This window comes from Strigops habroptila, chromosome Z, assembly GCF_004027225.2.
Source record: "Strigops habroptila isolate Jane chromosome Z, bStrHab1.2.pri, whole genome shotgun sequence".
Taxonomy (NCBI): domain Eukaryota; kingdom Metazoa; phylum Chordata; class Aves; order Psittaciformes; family Psittacidae; genus Strigops; species Strigops habroptila.
Genome location: NC_044302.2, coordinates 84,792,140 through 84,809,142, shown reverse-complemented (window position 1 = coordinate 84,809,142; position 17,003 = coordinate 84,792,140). Strand labels below are relative to the sequence as shown.

Here is a 17,003-nt window from a genome sequence, read left to right as displayed (position 1 = left end):
GGGGCTGGGGCCATGCCCACCCAGCCCACCCTGCGCTCCCCGGCCAGGGCAGCGTCCCCTGGGCAAACCGGGGCAGCGGCTCCCGCCTAGGAAAGATTAACTCCGGGAAAGGAAATAGTTGGATTAACGCCACCACCCCCCAACAAAAAAAAAACAAACAAAAAAAAAACCACCAAAAAAAAAGTTATACATATATATATGGAAATGGTAAATGTGGCACGGCGAGCACGAGAGGGGGAAGGGTGGAGAAGCCGGAGCGGGGCCGGGAAGAAGAATGAAAGGTGTGACGGGAGATAAGCGCCGGGGATGGAGGAGAGCGACAAGAAGAAAGTATAAAGGGAAATACAAATGAGGAGTGAGGAAAAGTTGCCTCCGAGCGCCCGAGCCGGAGCCGCCGCGCCGCCAGACGCTGAAATATGATAATCAGCGCAGCTGCGCCGCGCAGCCCGCAGCCAATGGGCGCCGCGCAGGCGTGACGTCCACGCGCGTGACGTCAGGCCAATGGCGAGAGGGCTGAGTTGGAGCAGAGAAGTTTGAGTAAGAGATAAGGGCGAGGCGAGTGCCCGAGCCGCCAGCGCCCAGCTCGGCACCGCCGCGACACCGCACCGCGACACCGCACCGCAGCGACACCGCACCGCTCCGCGCCGCGCGGCCGGACCCCGCCGCGCCCCCCGGCGCCGCGCCCCGCACCGCTCCGCGCCCTCCCGCACCGCACGCCCCCTTCTCTCTCCACAGCCCTGACAGTATTTCCCGCGCCGGTGGTGTCTTGTTTTGCTTTTTAATTTTTTTTTTTTTTTTATTTCGAGTGTCTATTTTTTTTTTCGCTTTTGTTATTAATACTTCTACTTTTTTTTTTTTAAATTATTATTTTCATTTTTAGCGACAGCTCTCAAACCTACTTTGGGGTCTTAAAACGAAACCGTACACCATTTCACTGTGGACATTACACCCTCTTACAGATATGGGAGACATGGGAGACCCACCAAAAAGTAAGGCGGAATTTTTACCGTTGTTGGAATAAATGTACTATCTATTGTAATCGTGTCAGGCAGGCGAACTGCTAAAGAGCTGAAGTTCATTTGAATGGTAGAGAAGGTGCCTTTGTTGCCATGCCTGCGTGCTTGCTATGGTTTAGCTTCTTAGCCTTGTATGTTAATAGCCTGGGGTCCTGCTCTCTTTTTAAAGTTTGGGGAGCAGACAGGATTTAAACGGGATCTCCAAGCATGGAGCCTTAAATTCTTCTCTTGCTAGACCGCAGTGAGGCTGTCTGACTACACAGCACCTCGTCCGTGTAGGGGAATTGGCATTAGACTTGCAAAAGAGAGCAAGTGACAACCGTAAAGATGCTTGTCCTTGCCGGCAGCCTCTAGTCCCCTCTTCGGTGGCACAGGGCTGAATGGGAAGTGCACCCAGACATGCGTCCATCGTTTCCAGTCAGAGCCTCTTAAAAAATGAAATCAAACATACAGGTGCTCTCCCCGCAAGGCAAGGCATGCAAACAAGCAAACAATAAAATGAAAATAAAGCAACAAGGGAGTTTAGAGTTTTGATTCCGTGCAAGGCTTGCGAAATGAGAACCTTCACCCCGAAGACTGTTCACATCTGCATTTTAGCATATGTTCTGCCTCCTTTCTGAACGAGGCATGGTTTTGCTGGCACACTTCAATTACCATCCAAAAGTGTGATACTCTTAAAAAAAAAAAAAAAAAAAAAAAAAAAGAGAGAGAGAGAGAGAGCAACGCTCCCAGAGTACGCCCTATAAGGGAACGACACTAAAAGTGTGTTTATCTCTGTAGGAGAGCAAACGGTTAGTCAATCATGTATTTATTTTCATTCCAGAAAAACGCCTGATTTCCCTATGTGTTGGTTGCGGCAATCAAATTCACGATCAGTATATTCTGAGGGTTTCTCCGGATTTGGAATGGCATGCGGCGTGTTTGAAGTGTGCAGAGTGTAATCAGTATTTGGACGAGACCTGTACGTGCTTTGTTAGGGATGGCAAAACCTACTGTAAAAGAGATTATATCAGGTACGCCATTTACGTTGTTTAATTCTCTGGTGATTTTCTCTTTTTAATTTTTATTTAACTTTATAAATCTGACGGAGGCAGGAAGAGGAAAAATTGTGAGAAAGAGGCTGAGAAGACAACTGTGATGTTTCTAAGTGATATTGCCATAGATATACAGGCAAGGAAAAAAGAGTTGTCAAGTTTTTTATTCCACAGATTCAAATGCAAATTTCTGTATAAAAACCCCACTTTCGGAACAGCTAGGGACTGGGACCTTCTCGAGGACTTGGGCAATGCATCCTGTGATTCTAACAAAGTGGGAAATCGTAGGTAATGGAGCATATTTTCTTAGTGTAGATAGCAAGAGCAACGCGGAACTGATAGCTTTTTAACAGAACCTGAGAAATGTGTGCCTCTGAGTTTTTCCAAAGGCATAAAGGCATTCATAAGAAAGGTACTTCGAGCATGTATGCCGCAAAATAAATCCACAGGGGAAAAAAAGAAAAAAAAAACCCAACACACACAACCCCCCCTATTTAACCTCGGCCTATCAAAAACAAAAAGGCAAAAGAAAAACAAAAACAAAACCGAAGTTTCCTTTAGAATGAAGGATCCTTTTATAGGGAGGTTAAAACCTAGACCGAAATGTTTCTTCTCTAAAATAACTGACATTTAATCTTTTTAAATATTAACCCCTTTGGTGATATCTGACTGCCTTTTCTTTCTTATCTTATCTGTACTGATGAATTAGACAGAGCAGATCAAATTGCCCATCATCTGTTCGCGAACAATTGGGTATATTTAGATAATGGAACTGCTTCCTTCCTCACATTAAAATCTGGTAACTGATAAAATGTGAGAGTTGCCAATCCTGACACTATAGAGAAACCAAAGGAGGAATTTCGAGTGTGTTTATTATTTGTGCTCCTGGGTCATGCTGATCCGTTTCAGTGTCGCCTACTGGGTTTGCCAAACCAGAACTTTGCCTGACACTGAGGTATGGGCAGTATTTATCTTTTTACAGAAAGTTTTGGGATCAAGTACCTACCTATCCACCGAAGGTATCTTTTCTAGTTTCTTTGTAATCCTGAATTGAATAAAGCACTTGAGTCTTGACTCCTCCAGTGCACAATTCATAAACAGCTCATTCCTTCAAGCTATTGTGAGAATTGCTCAAAGTTTTACCATAGCAAAAAACAGACCACTTTTTTTTTTCTCCCCCCCCCCCCCTTTTTTATTTCTTTCTTTACTTTTAAACGCACTTTGGAACTGCGCTTTTAAATATTGCCCTTTCTCTAATTTCAAATGAAAGGAAAACGTTTGTACTGAAACGTGCTCACCTACCTCCTGCTAGAACTCAGCGGGTGAAAAAAAAGAAAAAGGGCATCTCTTTTAAGTTAATACTCGGAACATTAAATTTGCTACAATTATTTAAAATAAGAGGTACGTTACGTGCAAGTCGTCTTTGAATTAGACCGTGACCCAATCTACAATTGTCAGACATGTGGGCACCCCCCAACTTTTGTACCTGTTAATGCATACACTCTGCAATCGCTCTGTTCTTTTTCTATTTAGCTGTTTGTTTGTGGAGGGGGGTTCTTCTCAAAACTTTTTAATTCAGAAATATGTAGCTCTACATATAGATTTGTACACCTCTCTAGACACAGCAGATAAAGTTGTGTGTAAATAAACATCTGCACCCACATGCATACATTACAGACTATCTCTAAGGAAGTGTACCGGTGAGGAAATGGGTTGAATATTAGCTCAGCTTTAGGAAAAGCTTTCACAGTTCTGTCGATCGTGTGCGTGCATATGTGCGTGTACTCGCACATTTGCGGAAAGATGCTAATGTTACCTAATGCCAAGGAGTCTGTCAGAGGAGCACTCGGTGGGAGCCGAGAGACTCTGCAGTTCTAGGCACCCGAGTTGGAGCGTTTTCTCACGTTCATCTGCTGATGGCTGAATTGTTCCACTCTCCTCCACGGGAGACGAGGCGCCTGCTGCTCACGCCAGAAACCCATTATTTGCGGCGTGGGGCTGTCAGCGAGAAGCTGCCTTTTCACTCGTGCCGGAGGGCCTGAGCCCCGGCGCAAGGTGGGAGCGTCGGGTGGGGGAGTCGGGACGGGGGAGCTGAGAAAGGGGCAGGCTGCAGAGCCAAGGCACCTAAAATGCCTTCTGGTGGGGGGCGGCTGGGATTTTCACTGCTATATACGTGAGCGTGCATATATGTATATCTAAGAAGGTGTGGGTATAAAGTAAACCTGGTGACAGGGGACAAGGGGAAGAGGCCCCCGCCGCTGGCAGAGTCGCCCCTGCCGCGGGGTCCCAGAGGCTGAGTGGCCGGCAGCCCCGGCATGCATCAAGCGTGAAGTACCGAGTTCGTTCCTTGCAAAAATAACACCTTTAGGTTTAGAGGCTGGCATGTTTCCGCGTGAGGAGTGGATGGCAGCTTCGCGAGCCTCGCGTTTAGCCGGTGTACCCGGGCGGTTCGGTTCAGCCCAGGCTAGGTTAGGTCCTCCCGCCATAAGGAGGGAGGGAGGGAAGGAGAGGGCAGGGACGGCCCCTCGCCTGCTGCAGCCCGGGCGCTGGGGCGGGAGGGAGAGGTCGGCATCTCCTCGGGAAGGAAGGGGGTCGATTTTTTGTTTTTACCCCTGTTTCTCCTTCTATCTCCGCCGCCCCTTCCCTACCCCCTCTCCTTACCCACCGATGTGCCCGGGTCCTCATCGCCTTTCACGGCAGGGCACCGGCAGCAAACAAACCCGATTTATTCCCTTCGTCTTCTGGCTTCTGTATTTTTAAGGCTTGTTTAACTAGTGGACTGTATGTGGCGCGCCTACGCGGGGCCACGGGGCTGCCCACGAGCGGGAGTGAAAACCTTTCTCTTTCTTTTTCCCTTTCCTTCCCCCCTCATCTATTCCCTACTCTCCCCCTTCCCCCTCCCGTGCTCTCTCTCTTTCCCTGCCTTCTCCTTCTATTTGGGCTGGGCCCTGCTCAGGTTATACGGCATCAAGTGCGCCAAGTGCAGCATCGGCTTCAGCAAGAATGACTTCGTGATGCGTGCCCGCGCCAAGGTGTACCACATCGAGTGTTTCCGCTGCGTGGCCTGCAGCCGCCAGCTCATCCCCGGCGATGAATTCGCGCTGCGGGAGGACGGCCTCTTCTGCAGGGCGGACCACGACGTGGTGGAGCGGGCCAGCCTGGGCGCCGGGGACCCGCTCAGCCCACTGCACCCCGCCCGACCGCTGCAGATGGCAGGTACTGCCCCGCACCCGGCGCCGCGGGACCCCGCGGGGTTCGCGCAGCCCGGAGCGGCGTCCGCTGTGGAGGGAATGGGGCCGCCGCTTGCACCCAGTCCTGCAACCCCGCGGAAAGGCGGCTCCAGGCGTGCGCGCCCGCGGAGTGGCGGCCACGAGAAAAGCCCGCGCATGCGGTGCGCGTGAGGTGGAGACACCTGTGCGGAGCGCGGCCCCCCACCCCCGAACCTTCCCCCGCTCCGGCCGCGCACCCGGTGCGGGGGTCCTGTGTGTGCCCCCCACCCCATCCCGGGACAGGCCGGTGGCCTAAGCCGGAGAGGGACGAGCCGCTGCAGGGAACAGGTCTGCGGCAATGAGCTCTCTGCCTCCGGAGCGTGTGGAACTAAGAACCCGAGGAAGCGAGGTCCGAGGAGAGATAGACTTCATAACTACAGGCGAGCACTTAGGCGGTAATTTAAAACTGTCAACAAGCTAATCTTCGGTAATTGCCTTTTAAAGTGACTCTGCCTTCTTGAAACGTTTTATGTGATTTGATGAGAATTTAATCTTAAAACTCGGCATTGTAACTTCACAGTCGCCCCACCTTACAACTTTACTTACATTTTTAGTTCTCGATGAGCACATCGGATACTCAGAGACGCTTAGCTTTAGGAAGGGCACCCTTCTGAGGTAAACTAGGCTGGACAAAGCAAGGTTGGCCGGCGTTATTGCTGTGCAAGTAGATGTAACTCGAAAAGTTGTTTACAAACACAGCTCTGTTTAAACGGGCTCGTTTCCCGCTTCTGAGCCACTTTCAAGTGACATATCTACATACAGGGAGAACTAATCCCGTATCTGATCACGGCAGAATTGTGTAGAGATGCTGCGTGCTCCCTACAGCATGTTTGTACATGTCTCCGAAAGGCATACTGTGTCGGCAGGTACAACACTGCTAAGATCTGAAGCTTCGTATCGTCTTTATCAGTATTTGCTGATTTATTGTTATAGTCAAAAAAGTCGGAACCCGACTGTACAAAAGCGAACACTTCTGAATATCAGCTAACCAGATTTGGGGGGGGGGGGGAGGGGGGGGGGGAAGGGGTGTGTGTGTTTCAAATTACATCTACATAGGTACAGCTACACAATACACATAAGAATACCAGAATCACACGAATACTTTCAGTTCTTGATATAAATACGCGTAGGTAAGCCCTTCTTGGCGGTTTCCACAAGTTTTTAGGCTTGCTTCCCGCTTAAAGAATTGTCGAAACATTCCTATTTTTTTCAAGTATTTATCAAAAGTCGACATAAATTAATTTAGCACCTCCACTTTCTAAGATAGACTACGTCTTCCAAGCTCTGGGATACTGGGCTGTAGCAGGATTTTCCTCCAACGTCATGATGCAGTGGATTTGGCTTGTTCTGCTTCTATTTGGAAGCATCAAAGTGCCGGGAGCTCTTGCACGTTATCGCGGCCTTCGGCTAAACTGAGCTAGGTTCTGTATACAAGAAGCAGACCCAAAATATGATTAATATAAGAAGTATTCTTTCATTAATTTTAGGGCCAATAATCTGTTTTGGTGATTTGTCAGGGAATAAATACATAAAACCCTCCCCCTCCTTCCCTAGCGCACGCACACCTTGGCGAACTCGCCCTCTCCTGACAAATCTCACACAGGTTCAAGCTTCTGTCATTAAGGGTTTTAGGGGGGTGGTTTGTTTTTGCAAATTAATTATCTGTGGAGTCAGAAATGTCAGTCCTGTCACTCTACCGGCGTATAAAGCAGAGGAGGCTACAGGAGCTCCGATAGATCTGGCTGCTTGAAAGGCCTTTTGAAAAGAGGGTTCACCACACACAGCCCCCCACCCCCCCCACTACCTCGCCTCCCCCTGTCCCACTAGCTTAGATTCATAGCCTCTGCAGACTCCCTGCTTCCTACTCATGGGGATTCTGTTCCTCCCTTCCCCTTCCCTTACAGCAGAACCTATCTCTGCCAGACAGCCAGCTCTGCGACCCCACGTTCACAAGCAGCCCGAGAAGACCACCCGAGTCCGGACTGTCCTTAATGAAAAACAGCTTCACACCTTGAGGACATGCTACGCTGCCAACCCCAGACCTGACGCCCTCATGAAGGAGCAACTGGTAGAAATGACTGGCCTCAGCCCGAGGGTCATCAGGGTTTGGTTTCAAAACAAACGGTGCAAGGACAAAAAAAGGAGCATTATGATGAAGCAACTTCAGCAGCAGCAACCCAATGACAAAACTGTAAGTGGCTTCAGCTTCTGGCCGTGCATTGCCTCCCTTCCCAAGGAGAAACGCCTGGGCTGCGTCCAGCCTGGCCAGCCTCCGGGGTCGGTCTGACGCTTTTGATTTTGCGGGAGCTCCCTTAGAACAAAGAAAATGATACTGCTTAACTATCATCCGCTTGTTTCTGTCGCCAGTGCAATTAAAACAAACCACAGCGAGAAGCCGGTATAGGCTGCTCAAGCCAACGCATGTCTTTTTGTGGGGCTGAAGGATACGCAGCAGATTAGAGTAACTTCTCTGCAGCATGAATTGCGACCTGCAGAGCTTATGGGATATAATAAGCCCAGCCTTGTGTGATATTTATATTGCAAACGCAAAGCAGTCCTCGAGGGGAAAATGATGCTTTCGCCCTCTTCAATGGTTTTACGCGGGAGTAAACCCAGAAGTAAAACCCATGAGTAAAAGGGAATTTTGATGTATTTTCTTAGCACTTTACATACTACAGTGTGCATGTGTGTGTTTGTCAATTCACTTACTGTAGAAAAAGGCAAATGCAATGCAAAGTTTTTGGAATCATCGTCGTGTTTACAAGTTACTTAAACTATATATAGTCATGGTGAAAAAATATATTGAGTTCTTGCCTGTGGACATACGCACATGTGCTGCAAACAAGCGGAAAGCGCTGGGCACAGCAGAGCAAACTGGCTCTCTCCATTTTAAGCCAACTTTTTTTTTAATTCCTCCTCCCTCCCCCCTCCTTGTTGTTAATCCACTTGAAGAAGAGTCTGTTTTTCTCCCTGTGTATATTGACTGACCTGAGAATGACTATTAATTCATAAGGCTGCCTATTTAAGTGGAATTTGAGGAGTTTCATTTTACCCTGTTGAAATGCAATAAAACACGATGTTATTAACTCGCCCTAACAATCTATTCGTCGAGGCTTGGAGTTATTTTGTACACAGTGCTTGCACCACAGGGAGTACTGGGAGAGCTGAAGTTTCTTTTTTTTTTGTGTTTTGGATAGACGTACCCCAGGTGCCGTCCCGTGGTTATACGATACAGTTAAGGTCACGCAAAACAAAACCCGCCTGGATGCGAAATAGAAAGGCATAGGAAGGCAGCATGATTAACCGTTTCTTGTGCCTCGGCAGCCAAGATAGAGAGTGTTCGTGTTTAAGAAAGCTTGGGGTGGAGGGGGTATGCCTTGAGAGAAATAGGAGGATTAAAGGGAAAGAAAGTAAACTTCCACCGTGATAAATGCAGCAGGTAGAAATAGGCTGACCTAGAGTAGAATAGAGTAAGACATTCACAGCAGATTAACAAAGCAAATACAAGCGACTGTATAGATAAGATAGAAAGCAGTTTATTGACTCAGCGCTTATATACAATAAAGTTAACCAAGCTCATAAACATCTTTTGCTGGGCTGTTTACAGAATATCCAGGGGATGACAGGAACTCCGATGGTGGCTGCTAGTCCGGAGAGACATGACGGTGGTTTACAGGCGAACCCGGTGGAGGTGCAGAGTTACCAGCCGCCCTGGAAAGTACTGAGCGACTTCGCACTGCAGAGTGACATAGACCAACCTGCTTTTCAGCAACTAGTAAGTGTCGGTTCCCAGTCGGAGCAGGCCAGCCGGTACCCGGGGCAGAGCAATGGGGGATTCCCTAAAGGTACCGGATGCCCTCAGAGAGATGAGCCATCCAGACTAGCCGGGTTTTCCTGAAATTGCAAGGTGAGCATGACAACACTCTGTAAACGTGGCGAACTGGATTGATTTCACAGCTCTTGGTGTGAAACCTAGCTTAGGGCACAGCAGGGCTCTTGCTGAGGTGAGAGAGAGATGGATCAGGCCTGACTCAGGTCTGAGACTTAACTCAGCTCGCACACCCCTGAAAACTGAGAGATCCAGAGAACTAAAACATTCTTCACTTGTCAATTGTATGCACATTTGTGAAAGCCTTTTCTAAAACTCGCCCCTCCCCCCTTCGGACCAATTTTGCCTTTCTGAGGTAGGGTAAATTTTAAATAGGTGATTGCAATGTCAGCCGGTGCAGCTGTTCTTTTCACACAAACACGAATAGCTTAATTAAAGTTTTGAAGTCCTTGTTTTAAGCAGATACTTCTAGATATGACTTCATATAGCTATATATGCATATATACGTGCAAACATATACATACATATAGCTTACATTAAATGTTGCTTGGAAAGGGAACTATTAGTACATATTCAGGTGAAAAATTCGAACAATATAACAAACTGCCTCAAGCCGAAAGAAAACAGACCTCTTAGAATAATTCTGTTCTTAACTCACTTCCTCATGCCTACATCACTTGGTAGCTTATAAGGGACCATAGAATCTAACACTTAGGCCCAACAAGGTGGATTAAGGACAGAAGTTCAGCCTTAATTCAATTTCTTGGCCTAAATGCGTTAAAACTGGATCTTTAAAATAATAAGGTACGTTTTTCAGTGATTCAAAACCCAAAAGCTAATGATGAAAAATTAACATATAGACCATTTGTCGATCTGCTGGGCATTTTTCGGACATGAAGCAATGGAAGATGTAGGCTTGTAGCTATGTCAAGGATTATTTTCAGACCTTTTCAGTGCCACTCCCTCTTGCAGGATTGCTTTCTTTTGCCCGGTGGCGAGCTGCAGCCTGCTTCCCTCCCCTGCCACACTGTGCTCTCCCGGGAAACTTTAACACAGAATCAGGGCTGTTTGCATCATTTTACCTCTAGAGCAACCACCGGTTTTTCTACTTTAGTCAAGCTGTCAAGCAGACACAAGAAAAAAATAATCTCTTTCGGCTGCCTTACTTATTGTGCCTTAACAGAATAGGTGACCTTAAAAACTTCTGATGCAGTGAGTTTCTGTATGGAGTAGTTCTGAAAAAAAAGAGGGGCGGCGGGCAAGGACAGAAGATGGATAGCCCAAATACACACACACGTATAGGTAGGTAGACCTTTAGATAGACACATCAAGATTGATATATATATATATGTATAACATAATGTCCGATACTGAAAAGAGTTAAAATACAGAACAGTGGATGGAACAGACAGTTCATCGACCGTTCAAAGAACGTCTCTAATCTGGAGAAGGCCTTAATCACAGGATCGGCCAGCTAAATAGGTGCCAATGAAAAACTTTTGCATTAGTAAACCTCCACCCTTCAAATCATGCCTTTACCCATCGCTGCTCCCAAACCTACGGGAGCCGCGGGGCACGTTAGGATGGAGAAGTGTGACCTTCTTTATCAAACAGACTGTCGTTAAAAAGAGATAGCACCCGCTTCAAATCACAAATGAAAGAGGATGGCTAGTTTCAAATGCCTTCTGCTCCTGGATGCTCCTTCCAGATTTATTTTAGTATGTGCACAAAAGAAGAAAAAAAGTAACCTTTCAGTTTCGTGTCAAAAAAACACATGCACTCTTAAATAATTTACTAGAACATCCTGTTGGGATTGCCACTCTTGCAAGACAGGGAAGAAGGCCTCATTAATAGGTTTGTTTGTTTACTTGCTTGATTTTTCATTTATATTGATTTTTTTATTTTTTTTTTTAACCTGCTTTTTTTCCGGTGATTTGGCCGAAGGCCTGAAGAAGATTCCTGTGAAGTCAGTGGGGAAGCTAAACAAAGCAACAAACTCTGACACAGCCTCCTGTGGAGATATGTCAGGCCGTTCGGCTGCATGCCTGTGTATTTATTTTTGCGTTCTTCTTTGCCTGGTACTCATCCTTGATTGTTACAGTTGTAACAATACTTCTTTTTCTTATTTTTCCTTTTTTTTCCCTTCTTTTTATTTTCCTTTTTTTTTTTTTTTTTTTTTTTTTGGCAGGTTAATTTTTCAGAAGGAGGACCCGGTTCCAATTCTACTGGAAGTGAAGTAGCATCAATGTCCTCTCAGCTTCCAGATACACCTAACAGCATGGTAGCCAGTCCTATTGAGGCATGAGGAACGTTCATTCAGATTTCTGTTGTTGTTTCTGCCCTTACCCTCACCCCTGTTGGAGAGAGTGGGAAAGTGATCGTGTTGGGACTCCGAAATTTAGGGGGGGAAAAGTATTTAACAACCCTGTAATGAACCTAGCAAGGAACCGCTCCATGAAATGAACGGAGTCATGTTTGAAAAGACAAGGTAATATGGTAGCAACACTGTGAAGACAATCATGGGATCTTACCAGAATACTTAAAAAAAAAAAAAAAAAAAAAAAAAAAAAAGAGAAAAAGAAACCCAACAACAAACCACGCGCTATTCAATGATCAGAGGAGGATCGAAAAGACGTTTTCAAAACGTAAAGGATTCGTACTCGTGGCTCACAAAAACAAAACAAAACAAAAAGTTAAAAAAAAAATTATCTGTTCATTTGACTGCACATCTTAGGAAGAAACCAAGGTAGAGGGACCTTCTATCCAGTCTCTCCCAATCAGAACGGTGCTGTTTCTATATTGGTGATTGCCTTGCCAAAAGGAGCTCCAGTAGGTTTTCCATCATCAGGAAAGAGACGATGTAGCCCTGAATTGTTGAAAGATTCATTGCAGGAAGGTGGAGCTGCATTGGTTTGCAATGTTGTTTTTAGTTGACTCTTAATATGGGGATATTTCCTGGGTCTCTTCTAGCATGTACTGTAGCGGGGTTTTGGTTTTGTTTGGTTGAGATCCACTCTCTTTATCAAGTCTGAAGCGATTTAAAAATAGGTTTTTGAATTCCTCTTTAAAAACCAATTTATAAAAACATTGCAACAAGTTATACCTCTATTTTGCCACAAAGCGTCTCGGGATTGTGTTTGAAATGTGTCTGTCCAAGAACCTTCCCCTTCCCCAAAGACGTGTATAGTCATTGGTTAAAACGACTGTTTTTCTCTCTTTCCCTTTCTCTCTCACTCTCTAGAAATAAAGAGAAAAAATAAAAAAAAAAAAAAAAAAAGGAAAATGAAAAGGAAAAAAGAAAAAAAATCCTTTTGTTTGCTCTTGCATTGCAAAATTATAAAGTAATTTATTATTTATTATCGGAAGACTTGCCACTTTTCATGTCATTTGACTATTTTTTGTTTGCTGAAGTAAAAGAAAAAGAAAAAAAAAAAGGAAAGGTTGTACCGTGGTCTTTGAATTATATGTCTAATTCTATGTGGATTTTGTCTTTTTTTTTTTCCTTAAATATTATGTGAACTAAAAGCGCCATATGTAGAATTATTATATCTTCAGGACTATCTCACTAAATAAGCATTCAGAATAGAGAAAATAATAATAATAATATTAATATTAAATAATGAACAAAGTTCCTTCTTTTAAATATTTACAAGTTAGCAGCTAAAATACCTGAAATAAAATATTGCATGCAAAGCAGGTCGTTAGTGAATAAAAGGAGTGTGATATTTTATTGCAAGTATTAACGACCAGCTTGTAAATTTCCGTTTCAACAACTATATCAGGGCTGTTTGGATGCCTTAGCTTTCAATCGATAACATTAGAAACTCTCTTGTCCCCGTCCCCCCGTCCCTTGCCCTAAAAGTGATATTACTCTAGGCATAATCTGACATAACGTTAAGACATCTAAAAAACCGGGAGCTCAGGCTTTTTGCTGAGTTCTATTATTTTTTAAAAATAATAAAAAAGAAAGTGCTGTATACCAAAGCCTCGTTGTTGAGATTGTTGAAGTGACCTGTACTTTAAATATAAGCTCCTGATAAAAGGGACGCTTTTTGCTTAACAAGTCAAGTATGACCATTATTTATCAGTGTCTGCTGTCAAAACGATTGAATAATGCTGCAGGAGGTATACGTTATGGGGATATTGCTATGAAATTGCACGAATAGTGTTCCTTATTTTCTGTCGACTTCCCTCTCTTCACTCCCTCTTTTCTTCCTTTTTTAATTTGCGGGGGAGAAGGTGGTGAAAGCTAGAAACGTGGGCGATTTCTTGGGGAAAAGTATAAAAAAAAAGACAAAAAAAAAAAAAAAAAAAGGGTTGTTTTTGCTCCGAGTGCTCCCTAGTGCTCCCGGCCAGCACAAGACAAAGGCTCGCTTTAAAAAACCCTTAACTGGAATATACAGAGATTTTTAGTCTGACAAAGACAAGTTGGCTTGCATGATAGTTACTCCAAACTCTAATGGTTTTTTAACATAACCTTCTTTTTCCTCCCTCCTCACCATCTCAGCCCACCCTGAGCAAGCTCAGCTATAGAGACAAACCATTTCGACAGTACAGAGAACATTAAAAAAAAAAAAAAAAGCTAAAAGTCTAATACAAGGATTTCAATCATCCTGATTAGAAACTGGATTCATTTTGTATGCTCAAGTGTAATACATTTTTGAGTACTTGATAAATATTTAAATAAATATGAAATCTACCTTAAACTGTGTGATCAGTAACCTTTGTGTTTTTATGCAGGATCAGAGGCTTGGTACCACGTTTCGGGTGGTGGGAGGGAGAAAGGGTGTCATTTCTCCGGTGGTTTAACCTGTAAGTTGTTTGAGTCGCTCTTACTGACCCGGGGGAAAGAAGGGGGTTGGGGAGGTTGGAGACCTACTTTCCGATCTGAGGGGGTGTCTTCAAGTGTCACTGGAAACCTGTAAGGTCAGGGCAACGCAGGGGCCTTTGCGTTCGCCCTTCGCCGCCCGGGAGCTAACGCGTAGGGGGAAAGCGCTGCCATTCCGCGGGGAGAGGCGCAGGGTTACGCTGGGGCGGGAGTGACTCCGCGGAAACGCAACCTGCGTGCCGGAGGGTTGCTGTGACACATCCCCCCACTTCTCCCAGGGCAGGACCTTCGTGTCGTGAGGGTCTGTCGTCTCCGAGGGCCACATGGGAGGGAAAGGAGGATTTTGGCTGTCGCTCCTTGCCAGGAGGGAGCCCCCATATCCCTGCGCGGTGCTGCGCGGCGCCCCGTTGTCCCGGCGCGCCCTCCCGGCGGCTGGGGCTGCCGCCGAGATAAGCGGCCCGGCGGGAGGCAGAGAGTTGCGTTTGGGCTGCCAAAGGGAGCGTCTTGGTCCTCCAAACACATAGGGCAGCGTGTCTTCGGAGGGCTGCGGGTGGGAGCCCTGCTGGGGATGTGCCTGCATTCACACCTATGGCCGGGCTCTTTCCTGCACTCCGACGAGGGGCCTGCCCCCTCCGAGCCTTCCGCGGGGGCTGTGGTCGGTTCTGCGGCGGTCTTTCGGGGTCTTTGCGCCTCCCGGCTGCCGCCACCCCGCTCCGGGCCGCCCGCTGCGCAGACCTGCGGCCCGGGGTCACCGGAGCCTTCTCCCGCGAACATTCAGTTAAGAGCAACTCGTCCAAATACACCACCATTTCTCTTGCGGGGGAGAGGGGATTCTTCTATGGCCTTTGGGTCTTTTTTCCACTTCATATACTTGTGGCATATTTCCCCCCACTCCTCCAACCTCCAGTGAGTATTATCCGCCACGGAATAGAGGCAAACTTTCGAGCGGTCCCTCCTAATGCCTTCAGGAGAACACCCTTCCTGAGCTCTGGCAGGATTTGTGCAAGCGAGAGAAAACATCCTCTTGGTGAAATGCGTGTCTTTACAGTGCTCTGTGCACTTTCCTGCTACGGTTCCTCTTTTGGATACGGATACAGGCGGCAATTAACAGACCCAGGTCCTCCAGTTTTCTTGCTCCAGCATCCTGTAATGTCAAGTAAGGCCTGTTAAACCCTAACGTAATTTCTCTGAGAATTCTGTTTGCACACGCAGAGACCAATATTCAAACTCTTCTAATTTCAATATTTGTACCAGGTTAATTAGCGCTCAGCATCTCCAGCCAACGTAGCAGCGAGACACAGACGCCAGGGACGTGAATTCCAGCGCTGAGATCAGTTGAACATCTCAACAGTAAGTGCTTGCTTTATATGCATATGTATACGTACATATTTTAACAAATCCACATTGGGTCAGCCAGAGATGGGCAGCGGGGAAAGAATGAGGGCTCCCCCGCCGGTGCCGGCCCTCGGGCCGCCGCTGCCCCAGTGCAGCGCCCGGGACAGAGCCACAGCCGGAGCGGGTGCAGAGTCCGCGGTGCTGGGCGGGTTTCACAGGCACCCAGCCGCCCTCGCCCCCTCTGCACGCCCGAGAGGCAGGCAGCGTTTTACGGTGCGAAGTGCCACTGCTGGGCGGTTTGCGTGCTTCAGTGGAACTGTAAGTAGTTAATACAGGGGCTGGAAAGAGATCCTGTTTACTGATTGTTCCTGATTGTTGTTTTCTTGATAACAGAGCAAGCCACTGAATGACTGTTTGAGCTCAGGCGCCACAAACATAAACTTAACAGCTCCCAGTGTGCCGGCCCTGCTGGAGGATCACTCCTCACCTCCCGGGACCTGTGAAGCGCAGGCAGAAGGCAGGCACCGGGGCGGGGGGGGATGGAGGAGGCTCGCCCGTGTAGGACCGACCTTTCCATATCGCACGGCATCTGCCGCGGGGGTGCAAAATTAACCGGTTCCACTCCCGGAGCCTCCTGCCCGTGCCGGGGTCGGGGCAGGCGCTCTGCACCGCCCTCTGCAGCATCCCAGCCCGGCGATTCAGCTTTTACGTCAGTCTCCCGTTTCGTTTGAATTTCGTTGAACTTTCTTGCCGCGGCTGAGAGCCACTAAACAAGTGCTCGGGGCTCATCAGAGGCTGGGAGGGAGAGGAAGAGGGGGGAAGGTGTCGCAGCCTTCCCTCTCTTGCCGGGCCGGGTCTTCCGGGACCGGCAGTACAAGAGCAGCGATCCGGCCGCTCTCCGCCGCGGCTCTCCTGGGGTGTGTGGTGGGGGGAGAGAAGGAAGGAGGAAGGTTGCAAAACAGGATTTTTGCTGAAGTGTCTCTCCCCCCCCCCCCCCCCCTTATCGTTGTTTTGGGGTTTTTTTGTTTTTCTTTCTCCTGGCAGACAAAACAGGGCAAGGTGTGTTCGTGGGGGAGAGAGAGAGAGAGGGCGGAAAAGTTTTCCAGAAATAAGTGACACAGACCAAAGCAGAGCTGGCCTCGTATCTCTGGGCAGACGTCGGGCGGCAATGGGAAGAGGAAAATAGGGTGTTACTGTGGCTTTTCTTTAGGAGGGCTGTTCAGGTCGGTAGATCTCCAAGGCTAATCCAAACAACCCGTTTGACTTGTGAGGTCCAGAGTCTAGACAGAGCTGGTGGCTCGGCGGCTCCTTATCTGGTTTTGGAATCAGCCAAAAGAGACTTTCCTTAATGTCCACAGCAGCACTGGGATCTGCCGGGGCCGGGGAGCCACCGCACCTCGCAGACAGGACAACAAATACACCCACCACCTGGAGGCTTTACAGCCCGCTTTGTTGTTCCCGGGCCTCCCCCCGCCCCGGCCGCCGGGCAGGGGTGACGGGCGGGCTGCTCAGTTAAATGTACACCCCGCTGCTTGCCACCGCAGCTGCCCCTGTCGCGCCCAGGGCACCGGAGGGCCACCCTCACGGCAGAACGTGGCCGTGGGCATTCGGGCCCCGCTGTGGTCAGATAGGATGGGTTTAATCTTCCCCCATTATCTCCCCCCTCTCGCCACCCCGTGTGTGTGTGTTTGT

At 47.6% G+C, this 17,003-nt stretch overlaps 1 protein-coding gene across 4 annotated transcripts; it reads left to right on the top strand.

The window, feature by feature from the left end:
• Positions 1-576: 576 nt before the first annotated feature.
• On the top strand, positions 577-11,817 carry ISL1 (ISL LIM homeobox 1). 4 transcript variants are annotated; one of them, XM_030470541.1, is made up of 7 exons: positions 577-758; positions 881-989; positions 1,840-2,029; positions 5,007-5,266; positions 7,224-7,510; positions 8,927-9,094; positions 11,337-11,817. In XM_030470541.1, exons 2-7 carry the CDS (start codon positions 962-964, stop codon positions 11,451-11,453), a joined length of 1,050 nt encoding a protein of 349 aa, XP_030326401.1. In that variant the 5' UTR covers positions 577-758; positions 881-961; the 3' UTR covers positions 11,454-11,817. The 4 variants fall into 4 exon arrangements, with proteins under 4 accessions (XP_030326401.1, XP_030326400.1, XP_030326399.1 ...); XM_030470542.1 differs by having other exon boundaries at positions 588-758; positions 7,227-7,510; XM_030470540.1 differs by lacking the exon at positions 11,337-11,817 and having other exon boundaries at positions 7,227-7,510; positions 8,927-11,219.
• Positions 11,818-17,003: the final 5,186 nt, after the last annotated feature.

Bases quoted from the DNA above. Each gene is read 5' to 3' on its own strand.
- ISL1 (XM_030470539.1), top strand. From the start codon at position 962: ATGGGAGACATGGGAGACCCACCAAAAA. The intron at 2,030-5,006 runs GTACGCCATTTA...GGCCCTGCTCAG, and splicing joins TGTAAAAGAGATTATATCAG to GTTATACGGCATCAAGTGCG. The intron at 7,511-8,926 runs GTAAGTGGCTTC...GGCTGTTTACAG, and splicing joins AGCAACCCAATGACAAAACT to AATATCCAGGGGATGACAGG.